This window comes from Aulonocara sp. 'chitande type north' Nkhata Bay, linkage group LG11 (genome assembly GCF_057382095.1).
Source record: "Aulonocara sp. 'chitande type north' Nkhata Bay isolate Kocher_YH1m ecotype deep benthic linkage group LG11, A_spYH_male_GT1.1, whole genome shotgun sequence".
Taxonomy (NCBI): domain Eukaryota; kingdom Metazoa; phylum Chordata; class Actinopteri; order Cichliformes; family Cichlidae; genus Aulonocara; species Aulonocara sp. 'chitande type north' Nkhata Bay.
This window is the reverse complement of record NC_141354.1, coordinates 23,368,081-23,383,406: the sequence shown is the minus strand read 5'-3', so window position 1 is coordinate 23,383,406 and position 15,326 is coordinate 23,368,081. Positions and strand designations below refer to the sequence as shown.

Sequence of the window (15,326 nt, the reverse complement as noted above, 5' to 3'; positions counted from 1 at the left end):
CTCTAAGATAAGTGTTAAAGTCAGCTTGTGGTTTTACAGCTAGATGTGTGAAAGCAAATGTGAATTACGCATGTTAGTTTTTCTAAAATGCAAAAAAACAAAATCCCCACCCTGATAGACACAGAATAATATATAGATATATATACACGTGTGTGTATACTAATGTATCATATATTTACACACACGCCTATACCAGAAAAAGGGGCTTATACAACTTGATAAACTGAACCAACAGAACAAAAATACATTTTGAATAATCAATTTATTTTGGCAAAACTAAATTACATAGACAAAAAAAAAGTTGGATTACTTATGTTCCAAATCTTTAAAAAGAAAGAAAGAAAGATGTTTTACAGAAGAAGAAAGATACATAAACAGAAAGAAAGTAGTAACTGCCAACAATAATCTGAGTGACAGAAACTTTTTCGGGCGAAATGGCTGAAGCAACATCAGGAATACAGGATGTGTAAACCTTGAGTTTCACCATTTGTAAACCACGTGTTCTTCAACAAACATAGACCACAGTGCCGACAGACTTGCAGCATTTCGCACAGCTCTGTGGCATTATAGACTCAGGGAGGTTGTTACTTATGTGATAGCTTTCGGTAATAAATGATGTACCAATTATTTCAAATACGTAACCCCACTGATGGTAACAAGATGAATTAGTCTAGACATCACTGTCAGTTGATTTGTAGTGATCTTCGTCGATGGTGGAAAAGATATGACCTTCGTTGCTAAGGAACTCCACAGCTTGTCTGTTAAAGCAAAAGGAAACAGCATTTTAGAAGTGCTAAAAATCAAATAAAAAAAAATCCGAAGGGTTACCATAATAATTTCATGGTATTATTATTAATAATAATACCATGAAATAAAATATTTGTGAACTGAGTACCAAGTAGACAAATCATTTCCTGTACACTAAAGGAAAATCTCTTTAAAAAAATACAATAAAAGCATAAAATCTAATATAAAATTATATATTAGATTTTTTTCTTTTATTGTATCTTTTTCACTCTGGTACAGTTTCAGAAAACAAAGCAAAACTACCAAATTAGCATGCAGTGGGTGTTTCACTCGGGTCATTCTAAAGTCTTGGACATACACTTCCTGTAGTTTGCATAACGTATGTACTGCTAACACCAAAAGGGTGTAACTGCATTTTTCTATTATTATTATTATTTTTTAAACTGAGGTTGTACTGTCCCTGCTCAAATTTTGCATAGTGGGATGCACCAAAAGAAAGTAACTGAGAGCAAAGTTTTTATAAACTGACCCAAACAAAGTCCTTCAAGACCACATTGTCTTGAAGGACAAAGACAATGTGGTCTTGATCCGTAATAAGATAAGAAGGAAACTTTGTTATCTTGACATTCACCATCCCTTAATAAAGCTACTGTACTTTTATCAAGAAGTCAAACTAAAGCATTCAGCTTGTCCTTTAAAGCTGAATGCTTTAATGCTCTAATGTTTTAGAGCATTAAAGCAGCTTGCTAGAACACATCTAAAGTTAACTCTCCATCACAAATAATGTGTTAACTCTTGACTTGTAAAAAACAACAACAAAAAAGAACACTTTAGCCACTACAGGCCTTCTCTCTTGGTTTCAGTTTGTTTAACAGCATTGTACCTCCAGTGACTGTGTTGTTCAGACCAAGTCCATTTTGCAGATAAAGGGTTGAGAGTTTAAATTGTGGGAATTCATTTTGTAGTGAAACTTTGTTGCAAAATCTCTTTGCTATTTGGAAAAAATGTATGTTGTAATTTTGTGTGAGCTTCTCTCTCTTTGAAACCATCCTTTTTATGACGGTACAAACCCAACGTAAAAAGTAAAATAATAATTTGAACGTCATTTAAGTGGATGCAGCTTAGTTTGCCTCTTGGTCTGTTTCAGTGTATGTAAGGGCTTTTCTACTTTTCCAACAGTCAAAAAGTAACATTTTATATCGTTTTATCACTTTAAAACTTACTTGATCACAGCAATACTCATGCTGCCGAGTCTCTTCTTTAGTTCTTGAATGCTAATACCCTGCGGTTCTGGACAGCTTCTTATCAAACACAGCACCTTGAGAGAGAAAAGTCGACAGGGTAAGCAAGCTGACACACACTGCTAAAAGAAGCTATGTTCCAGTCTACTGACTTCTTTTTCTGAAAATGTTTTTTATAAAACAACAAATCTTTGATGCAGTTCACACAAAGAAGTCGAAGACAGGATGTAAGAGTCAACGATCACTGTTTGGGTTTACATAAATAAACGGGTGTAATAGCTGTTCTTTTCAGCATTCAGATACAGTGCCCCTTCATTTCTCACCACAGCTTATCTATGATAGTTAAGAACTGTGAATTTCTTGTTACCGCTGTCTGATTTATTTAGGCTCACCTGATTCTGGTTTGCACTTAACCCATTGTTGGTCATGTCGTTGGCACCTGCATAGCCTCCTGCATTCCCATCCATGCCTCCCATGGTGGGTCGTGACATGGGCATGGCACTACTGCTCATTCCTCCTCCGGCAGCCGACTGAAAGAGAATGAAATTGCACGTTTTCAACATTATACATAGATTTGATAAAGGATACAGAACAACCTTCAGAGACAGATATGTAAAAGTATGACACTGAAAATGTGATTACGACCGCCTGATACACATTCATCAAAAAAAAAAACAAAAAAAAACCATGCATCTCAAACGGAAAGGTACCCCTGGCTATTATTAGCCAATCCATTTATAACAGGCTGTTGGTCAATTTCATAAATAAATATAGAGCACTTAAAACAAGTGAGTGTTAAGCCTATTTGGTGGCAGTAACAGTCTGAGTTTGACCTCACGGGTTCCGGCAGTCTACAGAGTATTAGAGGGATTGATGAGCGTTAAAGCCATGTATACTGAAGCAGACTATGCCCTTTATGGAACATAGGATACAAAAAGTAAATTTGCAGCGCTGCAGAAGCAATAGTTATCTAGAAAGCTTAATTTTTATTATGTCATTACTCAGTTTCACTTCTAATGTGTTTCTATATTGACTGCAAATCATTTTTTAAGCCATTTAAAACAAAACAATCATTCTGTACGACCTCTAATGTGTTTAAAATCATCTCTCAAAGCTGTTAGAATTATGGTTTTAATACATAAAACAAAAAGAAAAAAAATAGCCAGGCTGTAGAAGTCAGATAAGGTGTTGACTGGGCTTGGATATTTATACCCATTCACTGAAATCATGTGTGTCTGTGACCATTTATCTGTAGGAGCTCACTCTCACACTTAGCACAAACACAACTAAAAGATGTGACAACGCTGTACTGTTTCTTAGTAATCTGGCAAACAAACTAAGCAATCTTTAACAGAAGTGGTATTCATAGAACCGATCTCAACTTCCCTTTTTCACTTGTTTAGCCACCATTAAAGGCTGTGAAGGTATAAGCACAAGATTTCTCACCATAGTTTGAGGCTTGCTGAGTGCCATGTGTGCTTGGACAACCTCTAACATATGAGAGGTGATTTCATTCATATCCTCCAGGGGCCTGACGCTGAATGCCACAACAGACCTGTGGTTCTAAGAAAGGAAGGCACAAAAAAATAGACACGCCATCATGAATTCAGAGAGGAATTAAAGCGAGCAACATCCACTTCAAGTATTTCAAGTGATGAAACAAATCTATGTTGGTAAAGGTGTAAAAGCCTTCTTAAGTGGAGCTCAAGTGTAATTTAGACACATGTTAGACACATGTCTCACACACACACACAAAGGTTAATAAATGTTTAAATGTGAACAAGATTAAATATGACATTGTCAAAAATGTTTGTGCATTGAGAAATCATACAGCCGCTTGAAAATTTTACACTGTCATGTTGCCTTTCAATGAAATCATGATGCAAGTCATAAGTTCCTACTTGATTCTGGGTACTGTGCAAATGTTGTTAGCATTTACTTTAAATGAACCATTTCCAATTGATTCACAGTCTGTTTGTGTGTGTGTGTGTGTGTGTGTGCGTGTGCGCGCGTGGTTATCCGCACGCAAATATATTCTTTTTTTTTTAAATTTAATTTTACAATAAACCTCACTGATAAATAACTAACTCAGCAATATCAGCTGCTGGCGAGTCTCATCCAGTTGTTGGAACTCCAGCTGGCTGTTAGGTCTCGTTCTGCTCTTTAGGTCTCACTGGAGCAGCACATGAGCCATTACTCCACCAGCTGCAGTTAACAATGGGGCAGGAATCAGTCTGGCTGCGGGAAGCAGCTGATTGACTTTGAAGAACGCCACAACACCAACCACCAAGTAAGCTAGTAGAGCAGGGCCTCAAGTGCCGGTGTCCTGCAGGTTTTAGATATGACCCTGGGTCAACACACCTGAATCAAATGATTAGTTCATTACCAGGCCTCTGGAGAACTTCAAGACATGTTGAGGAGGCAATTTAACCATTTAAATCAGCTGTGTTGGATCAAGGACACATCTAAAACCTGCAGGATGTGTCCTCTCTGGAGGACATATCCTGGGGCCTGGAGTTGGACACCCCTGTAGTAGACGGTGGATGGGGTTTGATAGCAACCACACTTTTAAACTAATAAGCGGTCATAGGTGGCAGATATTAAACTCACCTGAAAAGAGCGCAGATTTCCAGATACTTTGACATATGTTCCTGGGGGAAGGACAGTGCTGTCCACACTTTGGTCCTGTATAAATAAAAAGCACATACTTGATCCTTTTCATCCAATTCCAGTTAATTTTCCTTAGGATTTGTGTTACTACTGCCCTTTCCTCTTGGCCTTCTACTTAAAGAAATGTAATGCTAAACAGATATTATAGTATAGTAGCTTTCTCACTATGTAATGGAGTTTATATACACATAATTACCTCATGTTTCAATACAGACTGAGCTTGCAGCAGAGCTGTGATGGTGGATACTTACCTCTGTGTCTACCCATTGCTTCACATCCATGGGAGCGCCTGTCATGTCATCAACCTTGTACTGGATGTTGGTCATGGATTTATCTGTGCTTCTGATGACCCCCACAATGGTGACCTATGACACAGAACACAATTATTATGAAATCTGGAAATATTAGAATAGTTATTACGTCCATGTTGCAAAATGTTGTAACATAAAATGATTTAAAATTCTGCATTTGGTCTGACTGTTAGATAGATGTTTATTTATTTAAAAGGATTTTTAAAAAAGTACAATCAACATAGATGGATATTCAACATAATTTCTGTAAACAAAAGTAACTTGTATTTAAAAGGGAGTGTAAAGTTGCTGTTGTTCAACTGCAGAAGTAAAAAAAAACCTGTATTACAGAGTACCAAACTAATGCTATTAAGAGATGAAAAAGTAACTGGTTAGTGAACTAACTGAATGGTTTGGCTCACCTGGGCAACATCCACATCTCCTACTCTGAATGACTCATCGGCTTGGGAAGCAGACATTAGCTGAGACACTGTGCAGGGGATTATTTGGTTGGCACGTGTTCTCTGCAAAGACCCAAACACAAATGGGTTGACCTGTCAATTTGTGCTTCCATCACTATACAGAAGTCAACATGTGTACAAAGAGGGGATATCTCACTTGGCAAATGAAGGTATAAGATAAGACTTTATTGATCCCACAACGGGGAAATATTTGCGTCACCTCAGCTCAGGTACAGATATCAGAAGGAAATACAAATAAGTACAATCAATGAAAAAAAGTAAGATAATAAAAGTAATAAAAGTATGGTGTTGCTGGTTTTCAGCACAATTTTTACAGATTTATGTCTGTGTCAAGTCTTTAGTGAATTATTCCGACTTTTAAGTGTAGATATAAGTACAGACCCCCTTTTTCTCTCCCCCCTGGGATAAGGCAGGTGATGCAAATCCTCCTGGAGACTGAGTGTAGCCCCCAGCCATACTGGACTCACTGTACCCTCCTGAAAATGTATAAAGAGGTAAACAACTGTGTCACCGAAATCGTTTATTAAACATGATCTTCATTTGACCCACCTTCACTCGCATTCAACACACAATAACAAAGACGTCTGTAGTCAAGCTAACGTGGACCGAAACAACACAGCGACACCGAGTCCATATGGCTGCTTTATAAACACAACGGTGTCGAAATACAACTCACCCTGATTCCACATGCTTCCGCTGTTTGTTTAACTTATTAAAGTAAGGCGTAAAATGTTACGTGCAGTAATGTATGTAGCCAAACGTATTTCTCTGGTCCTCTTCCTCGTTTAATCCCGCGCGCAACCTTCAATGTACAGCGCAGGCGCACAGTGGAACTCCCGCGAAATCTATGATGACGCAGATCTTCTACGTCAGGTAATTCAGCCCTAATTTTTGCTTGTCAGGCTATCGTTCCCCTTCCAGCGCCAAGACTGACCAATGCAAAAGCACAAACTCTGGTCCCAAACCACTGTTTAACATGTACTAACATTATTATTATCATTATTATTATTATTATTATTATTTGCTATATTACTTAATGAAGCTGTCCATGGCCTGGGAGTTACGTCTGCCTGAAAGAGAAACATCAGGGAATGATTTTGAAAGAGTCCTAAGGTTGCTTTCATGAACTTCCCGAAGCACTACGTGCTCACGCGCGGTTTTGCGGCTTTGCAATTGCCATAATAAATCATTTCCAAAGAACATGTGCAAACCCATAGCTGTGTTTATCAAAAACAGACAGATATTGCAAAATTTCCAACGATGATTAAAAACGCCCCTTTACTGTAAAAAGAAATAAGCGAAACAAATAATAACAAAACCAAAACCAAAACAAAGCAAAACATTTTTTATTTGCATCATCAGCTTGAGAAACAGATTCTCCACAGTTATAACAGCGTCGATTTGGGGAAACACGAGTATCACGCGAGGGCACCATGAATAAAATCCTTTTGTATTTAGTGAAATATTACAGTGTAACAGCGAAAACATTCGCACGTAGATGTGTTTTAATATACTGTGTCTATATACTCCTGCTATGAATGTATGTATATTTATTGGATTCTTAAACAGCGCATGCCCAAATAAGGTAACTGTAAAAGGTGGTCTACTAAATTTAAATTTAGTCCACATAAAAATAGTCTAGGCGTAGTCTACAAGCAGGAATTCGACTCTCAAATAGCTTCACAGATATATGGATATATATAGAGAGCTTTTTTCAGCCGAAGCTTTTTATTGTCTTTAGATTTATTTTGATACTTATTTTTATTTATTTAATTGTATGCAGGCTAAAATGTAGTCTTGCATCATTACTGATAGCGAAGTATCCCCTGCACATAGGGATCCAAACACCTTTAAGCCTCAGATGCGTCATGACCAGTCATCTTATCATGATTTCGCCTTTATAGACTTACGGCATACCTTTTAAACCAGGTCTTGATTTTTGTCGGATGTTTCTTCCTCTCAAAGGCTTCGACATGTCGGCAGTAAGGCTGCTTCTGTCTTGCTTTCTTTTTAAAGAGGCTTTTGCGCTCTCGGGTAAGCATCAGATAAATCAAGTGTATATCTTAATCTCGGGATAACTTACTGGATGCCATTACGCATCGTTCTTACACAGGGAACTTTTGGCACATCACGGATCTCCACTGGGACCCAACGTACAAACTGAGCAACAACAATCCTGCACTGGTGTGCGCATCCAGTGGCAAACGACCTGCAGCCAATGCTGGTAAATTTGGAGACTATGTTTGTGACTCGCCATGGCACCTGATCAACTCTTCTGTTTATGCAATGAAGAGTATTCTACCAAACCCGGACTTCATCGTATGGACTGGGTATGTTACTTTTTTTTTAATGAATATTGCAGGACAGTGCTAGTCTTAAGACTATATCTGGGGAAATAAATGCTTGTTTGCCTTTACAGTCATGATATTTTCAGATTAGTATTTGGTATTGACATGTTTGACTGCAATTAATCCTGAAACAATCTGCTGTGTTACTTCTCAGTGATGACACTCCACATGTTGATAATAAAGATCTGGGAGAAGACGCAGTGCTCAACATTATCAACAACCTCACTGACATCATAAATCGAGTGTTTCCAAGTAATTACAAAATCAGGCGGAAACATGCAAGGTCAACACATATGATAGTGTTTTAGCGTTGGCTGCTTCTAATAAATATGTCTTTTATACATTATTGTCTTGTTTAGACACTAAAGTGTACTCAGCCCTGGGGAACCATGATTACCACCCGAAGAGTCAGCTTCCTGCAGCCCCAAGCTCTATGTATGACCGAATAGCAGAAATGTGGCAAGGCTGGTTGGATCCAAAGTCAAAAGAAACATTTAAAAAAGGTGAAGAAGGCTTTCTCTAATAGTTACAAATATATGTGCAATTACTTTCCAAAGAATGAATACATCAGCTTATGATGCACAGGAAAAATTTAAACACACATTATCTGGGATGTTCCTCTTGCACAGGTGGATACTACACAGAAAAGCTCATGAATCAGACTGGTTTCAGGATGCTGGTCCTTAACACCAATCTCTACTATGATCAGAACAAGCTGACCACGAACATGGATGACCCAGCGGACCAGTTTAGTTGGTCAGATCAGATTCTTACAGAGGCAACCAACAACAAAGAGAAGGCAAAGCATCTCATCTTGTTCATGGATGTTTGGATGTTAGGGACTAGAGCTCAGTAAAAGATGGAGTTTGTAATGAATACAATCCCTGTATAAGCAATTGCCCCTCCAAAAAAGAGATTTGGTCCTGATTGGATTTTAGTTAACTCTGTATTGTTTGGTTTATCAGGTTTACATCATTGGCCACGTTCCTCCAGGTTTCTTCGAGAAGAAAAGAAGTAAACCATGGTTTACACCAAAGTTCAACCGGCGATATTTGGATTTAATTGAGAAGCATCATTCTGTCATTAAAGGCCAGTTCTTTGGCCATCATCACACTGATAGCTTCCGTATGTTCTACAACACAGAGGGTAAGCCACACTGCAGTAATAGTACTCATTTCACCTTGTATTAGTATTACCTGTTTATCACTTAGCCGGAATGCGTCTCCGATATCCAGCATTAACATTAACACACACTAATACTGTTGTTATCAGAGCTGATATCTTGTCCATTTCTACAGGTTCTCCCATTAGTACCATGTTCCTCAGCCCTGGTGTCACACCGTGGGAAACAACACTTCCTGGAGTTAAGGATGGAGCGAACAATCCTGGGATTCGTGTCTTTGAATATGACACAGAAACACTGCTAGTCAAGGCAAGTTTTGGCCTTTACAATTTTCATTAGACATTTATGTTCCTCTAGGGGTGTAGTGGTTAACACATTTGCTTGGCAAGTGAACAGTTGCTAGTTCATTATCAGCCAGATACAAAAATCCCCTTGTATTGTAGCTCCAGAAAGACCATCCGGTGTAAAACGCTGCCAAATCAAACATGTGAAACGCTCCTTGTGGCAACGGGGCAGTCAAAAGTAGCAATCAAGAGCCTAAAAATAGGCTCTTATGCAACTTATATGAATATATATTTGTATTTTAAAAGATTGTAAAACCTTCAGAAATATCTTGTAATGCTTCTATTGTTCGCTTTCTGTGTTTAAACCACATGCTTTCTTTCATGCAGGATGTGGTGACCTATTACCTGAACCTTACTCATGCTAATGTAGCCACAGGACGCTGGGAGAAAGAGTATCGCCTCACAGAGAGTTTCAGAGTACCAGATGCCTCTCCAGCCTCCATGCACGAGGTTCTAAAGCGTGTAGCTGATGACCCCCGCTACCTGCAGAAGTACTATGATTTCAACTCTGTGAACTATGACCTGAGGGATTGTGACAGCGACTGCCGTGTTGACCACGTGTGCGCAGCACGAGAGGTAGACTTTGACAGGTATGAACACTGCCTCGTTAAGGAGGGGGCAGTTTTCATCTATGGTGGCCTCCTGCCACTCATCTCCGTGGCTTTAAGTCTGGTGGTGGCCCATGAGTAATTAATTCAATACTATTTTGAACTATAACTAACTCTGAACTCAGTATGGGTTTATTGTTTCCCTAAACCAACATATAAGCTTTCTCCCTCAGAATCTATAAATATGCAATAATCTTTTGTTTCAAAATTATTAAAATCATGTCCACACGTGTATCACTGACCCATTCAGCAATGCAAACTCCCCCTCTGACTTTCTGACTGGCCGTATGACGTTCCACCTTAAAAACTGCACACTTTTAGCAGAGGAATCTGAGAATAGCTTTCTGGTGTCAACATTTGTAATGAATTTCATTCTTTAAATTATAATTCAAGAGAGACATCAAGAAGCAGGAAGTATTTGTTTTAAATGTCACTATTTAACATGTAGCGCTATAATAATGCATTTTCATACTTTCAGTTATATTACATCTATAAATGAAATGAGTCATGCTCCAGTGTGTAATTAAACTATGGAAAAATGCAACCTTTGTCTTCAGTAATCTTTGGTGTGCCCCTTGACCTTGATTTATGGGTACTGGCTGAATACTTTGTTTCAAAACTACACAGTATTCTTGTGCCTCTAAAGGTCAGCTACCATAGTTTTATTTGTGTAAACTCTACTGTATCTTGTTGTCAATCCAAAACTCAATCTTATGAATTTCATGTACATTAGCTAAAAAAATCGATTATATCAGGATTTTATATATAATAAATGTCATAACATTACTTCTATTGTCCATGCAACTTCAAAGCAAAGCAATCAGTTTTGGAAATATTATAAGATAAAGTTGTATTATCTGTGTTCTGTGATAACGCCTGGCATTTCATATCTTGTTATAATGACTTAATAATCTTTTGATAGCTGCCTGTAAACGCTGTAAAGTGTCACTACAGAACATGACAGACGCTGGACTTTGAGCCTCATGTGAATACACTTTTATTGAGAATGTGGATTTGTTTGACATATCAGCAAGAATGTCACAGTTCTCTGGTTTCACCCAAATATGCATGCAGTGTTCTCAAGCATCCGGTGGTTAGTTGACACACTCAGCTAGTTCACATGACCAAAATCTGTTTAGTTGATATGAAAGGCTGCATAGCAGTATCCAGAGCTGCGTGATACTGCTGCAGACCCACCTCAGTGCAGGCGGGAGCTGTCAGCTTTCCCTGCTTGATGAGGGAGCACAGTTCATCCAGCATGGCTCTAAATGCCCTTCCATCTAGGAAAAACAATATCCCAGGGAAATGTTTATCTTTTTTAGATTAATTTCAAACAATCTGAAACTCCATGCCTACTTACCATGAGAGTGATCTCTCTTCCACTGTGTTACCCAAAACCCTCGAACCTTCACATCTTTGAAAATAAGAGCACTCTAGAAAGAGCAGCAACAACAGCAAAAAAATACATCAACATACAATATTTCACATTTGTGAAAGGGAACTTTAAAATTACTGTTCATGATTTTGGGAACCTCTTAGCTGCATCTAAGAGGTTGAAAAGTGTCAGTACCACCCTCACACTTATGATGCATGCACCTCTTCTGTCTAGTGTGAAACTGTGTAAAAACGGCAAATGCAGTTTTCCTCTTACCACAGGAACAGTAACTGGCTGTTTGGACATTCCCCCATACGTCACCATTGACCCTCCGATTCTGAAATAAATGGAAGAAATCTGGCAAATACATAGAGTTGGGGTTTTCCCTGCTCTCTACAGTGCAACTACATTGTATAATACTAATAGAGATTATTAAGTATGCTCACTGTAGATGACGGAGAAGTTCTGTTGCACTCTTGCCTCCAACTCCATTTAATGCTAGTTTGGGCTTCGGACAAGTCTATAAAATATATTCATAAATTGGATACGTTCATTCACCAGCAGGGACAAACTACAAGATCATATCTCTACAGACCTTAAAGAGTTCTTTAATCTCATGCTTCCTCAAGGCCTCTTCTTTGATTACATGACTAGCTCCAATAGCCTTCAGCTTATCACTGAGCTCTGTGAACTCTGGCCTGAAAGTGAAGGCACATTGAAGAATTTTATTACAAAGATGGAAAATCCCCATGGGGTTCAAGAAATTTGCCCTAGTCTTCAAAAAAGAAAATCGATATTTTAAAAAAAGCATTAATATGAAAGAATTAAGTTCACCTGTCTCTTATAACATTAATAGTGTTTATTCCCCTTGCAGCAGCAATCTGTATGACAGCCTGTCCAACTCCGCTGTTGGCAGCGTTCTGGATCACAGAATCACCTAAAAGGACATCAGAAATGATTGGACAAATGGTTACATGCTGGCCACAAATACGTAGAATGGAATAATGCACCCTCTAATCTTATTTATTTTTTACTTCTAAAATTGGTTCGTCTGTCTTGCTGTAAAAGCAAAAATAATTTAAGCTGTGGGAATATAGTACCTCTACACCGCTATGAATAATCCAAGATTTGAAATTTGGTGAGAAGGAAATAATCCACTGTGAGTGGATTAGTTACCTGGCTTGAGGTCTTCAAAGTCGGAGAGCATCCTGAAAGCGGTGCAGGGATTCACCCCGAGTGTGGCAGCAGACACCAGGGGAATGTCATTTGGTACAGAGATAACATCTTCCTCAGGTAGCACTGCCTGTGTCCTCCATGTGCCTGATCACAGGAAGGAAACAGTCTACAAAGCACTATAAAATGTTTTTTTATTTTCCAATTCACACACCATGCAAGGTGCTGTCCCAGCACTTAGAGCTCCGTGTTTACCAGAGATAGATTTTAGCATGCAGTGGGGGCCAGAGATTGTGATTAGTTAAAGGCTCAGAGGCGGAGGTCCACCTTCAGCTGGGAGCTAAAGTGGCACTCTGAAGATTTCATTTTGAGAACTGTGGAGTCCTTACCTAAACCAGCATCTTTTGGGATCACCCAGTCTCCTGTCTTGAGGGACTTCACCTGGCTGCCCACCTCTACGACCTGGGCCACACCTTCATTGCCACCAACAGCTGGGAGATCCGGCAGGATAGCATAAGTACCTGAAAAAAACCCCATCAGATTATGACCTGATCATGATGCCACACATTAAACTGCCCTGATGAATGACTGTTACTACCTGCTTACAAGTACCTTGAATCATGTTTATGTCTGATGGGTTGATTGGGGCAGCCAGCACTTTAACCAAGACATCCTTTGCACCTAAGGAGGGAAGCTCTACACCCTCCAACCTGCCAAAAATACATTTTGCACAATCAGTCACTATTCATGTAAGCTTGCATGACATGTTGTCTTATGTTAGGTGGCAGGCTTTATAAATACAGATAGACTAAAAGCCCTACATGCTTGGGAGGAAATGTACGTGCTTGCATCAATATAGAAACAAACACACCATGAAAAAGAAATAAACATTAAGCACGATCGTGGCTCAAGAGTTGGGAGTTCGCCTTGTAATCGGAAGGTTGCCGGTTCGAGCCCCGGCTTGGACAGTCTCGGTTGTTGTGTCCTTGGGCAAGACACTTCACCCGTTGCCTACTGGTGCTGGTCAGAGGGCCCGGTGGCGCCAGTGTCCGGCAGCCTCGCCTCTGTCAGTGTGCCCCAGGGTGGCTGTGGCTACAATGTAGCTTGCCATCACCAGTGTGTGAATGTGTGTGTGAATGGGTGGATGACTGGATATGTAAAGCGCTTTGGGGTCCTTAGGGACTAGTAAAGCGCTATATAAATACAGGCCATTTACCATTTACACCACACAGAGCCACTTATAGACCATATAAAACAGACAGCTGGATCATAAAAGTTGGAGATAGGAGTGAGCAGGCACTGCACAGGAAGATAGACTTCTTAAAGACTGTGAGACCCAAGGGCCCTACATTTTTCTGCCAAGTCAAAAGTGTTAGAAAGACAGGGAAGACAGATGATTACAAATCCTCAGGAGAAGAAAAGGGGAAATGAGGCTCTAGATATTCTAGAAGTGAAATCAGGAATGCATTGCTATCGAGCCACGTTTAACATCTTTAGGTAGAGACATAAATGTTTTCCTCCTGTTTTTGTCACTCCATACCGGTGAGCGGCGGTAACGCAGCGACTCGTTGTTTGCTTCCCGCCACAAATTTCAAAAAAGAAGAAGAGGAGTCGAGGGCTCACAAAGGTGAGACTGAGGTTTACAATAATAGGTTGTATATCTTTTATAAGACAAAACACCTGAGCTTTACACCGGAACTGTGGGAGCATGTCCTGAGCGAGGCTAGTCACATTTTAACCGTAACCGTTTCACTCCCACAGTCACAGAAACATACGCACACTTATTGTTTAGCCAGATATTCTTACTGAACGACTCGGGAAGGGTCTCCGTGGGTTCTGTACACAAGTGCCTTGCATGTTTGTGCGGAGAGTCCGGCTGAATGGCTGAAGTGGGAAACGCTAGCGTCTCTGTGCCTGAAACACTGTGAAACAGCCGCAGCGACGCTTCGTCTGCAAACTCTCTGGCTTCTTAGACAGACTGCGTGGAGTGGCACCCACATTTCTACTCGGGACAAAGCTGTAAAGTATTAAAACAACCCGACTATTTAATAATATTTGTAGTTTAAAGCCAGACTTGAGCTGGCACTCTTCATACTACGGCCATATTGGACTGTAGTCGTCAGGTTGTGTCATTGAAAATGTAAACACAGAGCTGCCCCCTGCTGGATGAGAGATGAACTCCGCGTTTCTACACACCGTCAGAAGGTCCTTTTTTGGATGAAATAAATATGAGGAACTGGTTGGTTTTTTTTCCAGTATTTCGCTTCAGGGAAGGGAAATGTCGAAAATAGATTATTGGAACGGATTACTCAGTTTTCTCTTTTTTATTTTCCTTTACTGAGTCATACTTAAGAACATCACGAGACATGGGTGGGTTACGACAATACTGCGATGTAACATGCTCAAGTTCCACAGAATTTCTTAGCCTACTTAAATATATTTACTGGGCTCTCTATTAGGTACACTTTGCTTGTACTGAGTTTGACTCTCTTTTCCCTTAGGAACATCCACCCATCTTCTGATTGCTGCTTCAGGCAAGATAATGCACAATGTGATAAAGCTCAAATCATCTCAGACTGCTTTCCTCCACTTGGCCTCCACACTCACAAGGTTTCAGTTCCATAAAGCACTTTTGGGATGTGGTTGAATGGAAAGGTTGAGTCATGGATGTGCAATATCTCTGTGGTGCTATGATGTCATTGTGATGTCAGTAAAATATCTGAGGAATGTTTTCACCACCTTGTTGAATCAGTGCCACAAAGAATTAAGGTAGTTCTGAAGTTCTTGTATTCCAAGGTGCAATTAACGAATGCTCAAGGTTGCTTCAGGATTCAGCATTGCATCTTCTAGTATGTGCTTTTTTACCCCACTACCAATGGGAATCTGTGGACCATTTACCAATCAGAATATTGTGGATTCCTCCAG

General features: G+C 39.6%; 3 protein-coding genes across 5 annotated transcripts; 1 reads left to right on the top strand and 2 right to left on the bottom strand.

Moving 5' to 3' along the window:
* Nucleotides 1-243: 243 nt before the first annotated feature.
* On the bottom strand, nucleotides 244-7,580 carry rpa2 (replication protein A2). Of its 2 annotated transcripts, none has more exons than XM_086311198.1 (9): nucleotides 7,348-7,580; nucleotides 5,812-5,906; nucleotides 5,371-5,472; nucleotides 4,910-5,023; nucleotides 4,599-4,673; nucleotides 3,435-3,551; nucleotides 2,381-2,518; nucleotides 1,971-2,065; nucleotides 244-758 (listed from the first exon to the last, which is right to left on the bottom strand). In XM_086311198.1, the coding sequence occupies exons 1-9, from the start codon at nucleotides 7,403-7,405 to the stop codon at nucleotides 671-673; spliced, it is 882 nt and encodes a 293-aa protein (XP_086167324.1). In that variant the 5' UTR covers nucleotides 7,406-7,580; the 3' UTR covers nucleotides 244-670. The 2 variants fall into 2 exon arrangements, with proteins under 2 accessions (XP_086167324.1, XP_086167325.1); XM_086311199.1 differs by lacking the exon at nucleotides 7,348-7,580 and adding an exon at nucleotides 6,107-6,264.
* smpdl3b (sphingomyelin phosphodiesterase acid like 3B) lies at nucleotides 7,177-10,834 on the top strand. The gene is made up of 8 exons (XM_086311195.1): nucleotides 7,177-7,464; nucleotides 7,544-7,760; nucleotides 7,933-8,030; nucleotides 8,138-8,281; nucleotides 8,408-8,577; nucleotides 8,744-8,924; nucleotides 9,077-9,210; nucleotides 9,573-10,834. The coding sequence occupies exons 1-8, from the start codon at nucleotides 7,377-7,379 to the stop codon at nucleotides 9,933-9,935; spliced, it is 1,395 nt and encodes a 464-aa protein (XP_086167321.1). The 5' UTR covers nucleotides 7,177-7,376; the 3' UTR covers nucleotides 9,936-10,834.
* Nucleotides 10,820-14,540, bottom strand: mecr (mitochondrial trans-2-enoyl-CoA reductase). 2 transcript variants are annotated; one of them, XM_086311196.1, is made up of 10 exons: nucleotides 14,208-14,540; nucleotides 13,014-13,111; nucleotides 12,791-12,922; nucleotides 12,405-12,548; nucleotides 12,063-12,165; nucleotides 11,824-11,926; nucleotides 11,675-11,748; nucleotides 11,505-11,565; nucleotides 11,214-11,286; nucleotides 10,820-11,133 (listed from the first exon to the last, which is right to left on the bottom strand). In XM_086311196.1, the coding sequence occupies exons 1-10, from the start codon at nucleotides 14,399-14,401 to the stop codon at nucleotides 10,970-10,972; spliced, it is 1,146 nt and encodes a 381-aa protein (XP_086167322.1). In that variant the 5' UTR covers nucleotides 14,402-14,540; the 3' UTR covers nucleotides 10,820-10,969. The 2 variants fall into 2 exon arrangements, with proteins under 2 accessions (XP_086167322.1, XP_086167323.1); XM_086311197.1 differs by lacking the exon at nucleotides 14,208-14,540 and adding an exon at nucleotides 13,942-14,166.
* Nucleotides 14,541-15,326: the final 786 nt, after the last annotated feature.